Source organism: Engraulis encrasicolus, chromosome 24 (assembly GCF_034702125.1).
Source record: "Engraulis encrasicolus isolate BLACKSEA-1 chromosome 24, IST_EnEncr_1.0, whole genome shotgun sequence".
NCBI lineage: Eukaryota > Metazoa > Chordata > Actinopteri > Clupeiformes > Engraulidae > Engraulis > Engraulis encrasicolus.
Genome location: NC_085880.1, coordinates 32717766 through 32722765, shown reverse-complemented (window position 1 = coordinate 32722765; position 5000 = coordinate 32717766). Strand labels below are relative to the sequence as shown.

The following is a 5000-nucleotide window of genomic DNA, read 5'->3' as shown; positions in this document are numbered from 1 at the left end:
CACACACACACACGTATAAACAGTGTAATACATACACACACACTATAAACAGTATATTTTAAGTTTATTGTCATCTAGACAAATGGTGACAAAATATGAATATTTTCCCTAACATTATCACATAGTCTAAAAGGCTTGATGAGAACAGTCAGCTCTGTGCAGTACTCTGCAGTTCTCAGTTAGATAATAAAAGAGAAGCATATGAATGAGGAGCGGAGCTCAGTCCCCCAGTCCACGACAGGATCATGTTTCAATGGAGGAGCATATCATTTTATCTTTGTGTGCGTGTGCGTGTGTGTGTGCGTGTGCTTGTGCGCGTACTGTACATGCGTGCTTGCGTACTTGGTATTTGTGTGTGTGTGTGTGCGTGTGTGTGTGTGTGTGTGTGTGTGTGTGTGTGTGTGTGTGTGTGTGTGTGTGTGTGTGTGTGTGTCTGTGTGTCTGTGTGTGTGTGTGTGTGTGTGTGTGTTGCTCTGCGTGTGTGAATGAGGGCTTCTCCGGTTCTCATCTGTCTGGCTGGGGCTGAGCTGAGGGGGAAGCAGTCTGCCACTCAGCACCAAGCTGTCTCTCTGTCTGTCTGTCTGCTTGTCTGCCTGCCTGCCTGTCTGTCTGCATGACTGTCTGTCAAGACACAAAGGCAAGTAGGCAGACAAAGACAGACAGACAAAGACGTCCTCAATTACTGTATGCAGAGTATATAGTAGTCATGGGTTTGCCTGCCTTTTTGTCTAACATGTCAAGAAAAGATTGCATTTAAATGCCACTTTTTTCATGTTGTGTCTGTCTGTCTGTCTGTCTCTCTGTCTGTCGGTGAGCACACTGCTGTCTCTGTGTGATTGTACATACCTGCCCTGCACTGCCCTCATCCCCTTCATCTCCCTCCTCTTCCTCCTCAGTTACTAGATCCACAAGCATCTCCAGCCACTCTAGCCCGTATATTCCTGCCTCTGTGTCAGTCTGCCTCGTGATGCCCCAACCATGAAACCCTCCCACCCTCCACACACACATACAGGATTGTACACACCTGCCCTGCAAACACACACCCTTATCTCCTCTCATCCCCCTCATGTGCTCTACTCTACTCTACTCTACTCTACTTAGCCCTATGAACAAAAAAACTAACCCCCCTTGGAATTTACACCTGTTTGCTACGTTTACAAGGGACTTAATTCAGAATTCAATTCACTGACTTTAATTTTGAATAAAGCTTAATTCCACTTTGAAAACGTCATGTGTTCATTCGGAATTAAAGGAAAGATCAAAGTAAACTCGACGGAACTATTTCATTCTGAATTATTAATTCAGAATTAAAAACATCATGTAAACATAGTGATTGTTACATCCGTTTTCGGTCACATTGGTTTGTTTTGGTCTGTTTGTTTTTTTGTTTGTTTGTCAGCAGGATAACTCAAAAGCGTATTAACATATTTGGATGAAACTTTGAATGAAACTGTTGGAAATGACCAAAGGAACAAGTCAATTTTGGTGGTGATCCGGATCACGAACTGGAGCCAGGAATTTCTAAAAGATTCTTCGCCATTGCTAGCCTAGAAATCTAGATGCCCCAAGTGACCGGAAATTGAATTGGGGGACAGGAAGAATTTTGACATTCCAGTTTCTAACTTCACAAAAAGAAGGCAGAAAGACTTAAAATAAAAATAGGGTGCATAGTCAAATGTTCTATCAAACAGCTTCCGTGGCTTAGTTCTGTATGTTTTCTGTGCACTTTGTATCTTCAAGTGATGTATGCTATGAATATGTCCTCGATTGTGAGTCGCTTTGGATAAAAAACATCTGCCAAATGTAATGTACAGTAATGTAATGTCATCTTCCTCCTCTTCCTCCTCAGCTACCAGATCCACACAGGGCTCCAGCACTCCATCATCCGCTCCCGCCAGCCCCTCTGCCTGCCGCGCGACGCCCCCACGCTGCCCGAGCGCCTGCAGCAGGCCGGCTATGCCACCCACATGGTGGGCAAGTGGCACCTGGGCTTCTGCCGGCCCGAGTGCCTGCCCACGGGCCGGGGGTTCCACAGCTTCCTGGGCTCGCTGACGGGCAGCGGAGACCACTTCACCCACCAGAGCTGCGACGGGGCCGAGGCCTGCGGGTTCGACCTGCACGACGGGGAGAGACCGGCCTGGGAGCTGAGGGGGAACTACTCTACTCAGGTTTACACAGACAGGTGAGTCAGACACACACATGTAGACACACACACACACACGCACGCACACACACACCAGCCATCTCTACACCAAAAGGACATTCTCTCTCTCTCTCTCTCTCTCTCTCTCTCTCTCTCTCTCTCACACACACACACACTCGCACTCGCACACACACACACACACACACACACACACACACACACACACACACACACACACACACACACACACACACACACACACACACACACACACACATTGTTCTTGTGGTGAGTTAGGAATTTTATTCGTCATAACATGAACACTCACATACTGATTCATACACGCATACATGCACATCTGATAAAAACAAACCTGCAGGCTGGTGATGTGGAAAGACTGCATGATGCTCTTTCTCCACACACAGGAAGCATGTCTTACTGTAATGCATTGTGTAAAACATAGCGGTGGCCTCTTGGCATGACAAACAGGATGACTATGCATTAACAACCAGAGGTGGCCAAAGTAGAGATAGGGGTAAATAAATGGTGTATGTACATCACTGGCATGCTATTACATAGCGGTTACACCATTGTACTTATGAAAAAAAAATGGAAACCTAAATTTGATCCAACCAGCACAGAATCAGGTACATTGCTACATAGCAACTTCTTGCTTCTTGCGCATTTGTTGATATTCAGCTAGTGATTGGACTACACAGAAATGTTTTACTTGTTAGTGATAATTAATTCATTTTCGTGATACACATATCGCCATTCTTGATATCGCGATATCGATATATTTTCGATATATTGTGCAGCCCTATTCACAACCCTCTATTTATACTCTATTGCTACTCTATACTCTATTTAGTAGTGCATATTATGTTCAACCTGTGTTTAGTCTCTTACAAGTTAACAAATATGGCAAAAAAAACATAACAGTTTAGTAATATTGTAGAGCGTAGGGTTTTTTCCTTCATGAGTAACTTTGACCAGACATTAGAGTAATAGTAGGCCTATATAGACCTACCCAATATCCGGAAGATGTTGGAAAAAGACATTGTCTGGCATCACACAGAGCATCTTCATTCAACTTAATTTGGACATCCAAAAAGGACCTTCAACCACTCTGTTTCAAGATGTATTTGTGCTGTGAGATTGCCTTACACGCCCACTGAAGAGGGAACATTCTGTAGGCCTATTGTTTCTCTTCACCAGTGTGCCTATTGTTTTAACAAGTCATCTTTTCTTCCCTTTTTTTCGGGCAAGTATTGAAAATGTCAATAAATAGAAGAGACTATTAGACTGGATGTGTGTATTTGAGCCTGCTGAGATCTTTGTTTATACCGTATGCGCTCCTCTCCTATTCTCTCCCCTCTCCTCTCCTCTCTTCTCCTCTCGTCTCCTCCTTTCCCTACTCTGTCTTTGTCTCTTCTTTCCATTTTTTTCCTCCTTCCTTTTCTTTGCTTCCCTCCTCTCTGTTCTATTCCTCTCTTTTGGTCTGTTCTTTCCTCCTTTGTCATCCTCTCTCCGCTGATCTCATCTCTGCTCTTATTTCCTCGCCACTTGATTCGTCTACTTTCTTCTCTTATTTTTTCTCTCCTCCCCTTCTTTTCTATTCCTTCCTTACTCCTCTACTACCACCTCATTTTGTCTCTGTTTTCTCCTCTGCTCCCTTCTGTCCTCTATTTTCTGTTCTCTCCTCTATCTCTCACTTTTACAACTACTCTCCTCGTCTTTATTTGCCTCTCCTCCTCTCCTCTCGTTGCCTCTCCTTGCCTCTCTTTACGTCACCTCTTCTCTTCTCTTCTCTTCTCTTCTCTTCTCTTCTCTTCTCTTCTCTTCTCTTCTCGTCTCTTCTCTTCTCTTCTCTTCTCTTCTCTTCTCTTCTCTTCTCTTCTCTTCTCTTCTCTTCTCTTCTCTTCTCTTCTCCTCTCCTCTCTTCTCTTCTCTTCTCTTCTCTTCTCTTCTCTCCTCCCTCCCTCCAATAGGGTAAAGCAGATCCTGCGTTCCCACCCGCCGGATAAGCCTCTGTTCCTGTACGTGGCTCTGCAGGCTCTGCACACCCCGCTGCAGGCCCCGGCCCACCTGCTGCGCCGCTACGCCTCGCTGGGCAACGGGCCGCGCAGCCACTACGCCGCCATGCTGAGTGGGGTGGACGAGGCCGTGGGGGAGGTGGTGAGGGAGCTGCGCGCCCGGGGGCTCTACCGCAACAGCGTGCTGGTGTACTCCTCAGACAATGGCGGGCAGCCCCTGTCGGGTGGGTGCAACTGGCCGCTACGGGGGGGCAAAGGCTCGTACTGGGAGGGCGGTGTGCGGGCGGTGGGCTTCGTGCACAGCCCGCTGCTGAAGAGGAGGGGCGCGGTGAGCCGGGCGCTGGTCCACGTGTCGGACTGGTACCCGACGCTGCTCGGTCTGGCAGGGGTGCCCCTCGAGGACAAGCATCTGGATGGGCACGACGTGTGGGCCACCATCAGCGAGGGCAAGCCATGCCCGCGCACGGAGATCCTCTTCAACATCGACCCGGTGTCCAGGCGCAAAGGCGAGCCGGCGCAGCAGAGAGCGCTGAGGACGCGCCGGGGCTTCGGGATCTGGGACACGGGTGTGCGAGCCGTGCTGAGAGCCGGGGACTGGAAGCTGCTGACGGGGCCCATGGGGGACGGAGACTGGTTCCCCCCTCCCCCTCCTCCATCCACGCACCCCCTGCCTGGCGCCCCGCCCCCGCCGCGGCCCCACTGGCAGGGCCTGGAGAAGCGTCGCGACCTGGCTGCCAAGTCCGTCTGGCTCTTCAACGTGACCGCCGACCCCTACGAGAGGTTCGACCTTTCGGACGTACGGCCTGAAGTGGTGCGGATGC

The 5000-nt window shown here is 48.8% G+C and overlaps 1 protein-coding gene across 1 annotated transcript in view; it reads left to right on the top strand.

Moving 5' to 3' along the window:
• si:dkey-174i8.1 (arylsulfatase I) overlaps positions 1 to 5000 on the top strand; it is a 7732-nt gene that overhangs the window by 2304 nt on the left and 428 nt on the right. Inside the window, exons 3-4 of the mRNA XM_063191266.1 lie at positions 1850 to 2182; positions 4135 to 5000. The exon at positions 4135 to 5000 is cut by the window's right edge and continues 183 nt beyond it. Of these exons, the coding sequence (XP_063047336.1) occupies positions 1850 to 2182; positions 4135 to 5000 (1199 nt within the window). The remainder of the gene's footprint in view (positions 1 to 1849; positions 2183 to 4134) is intronic.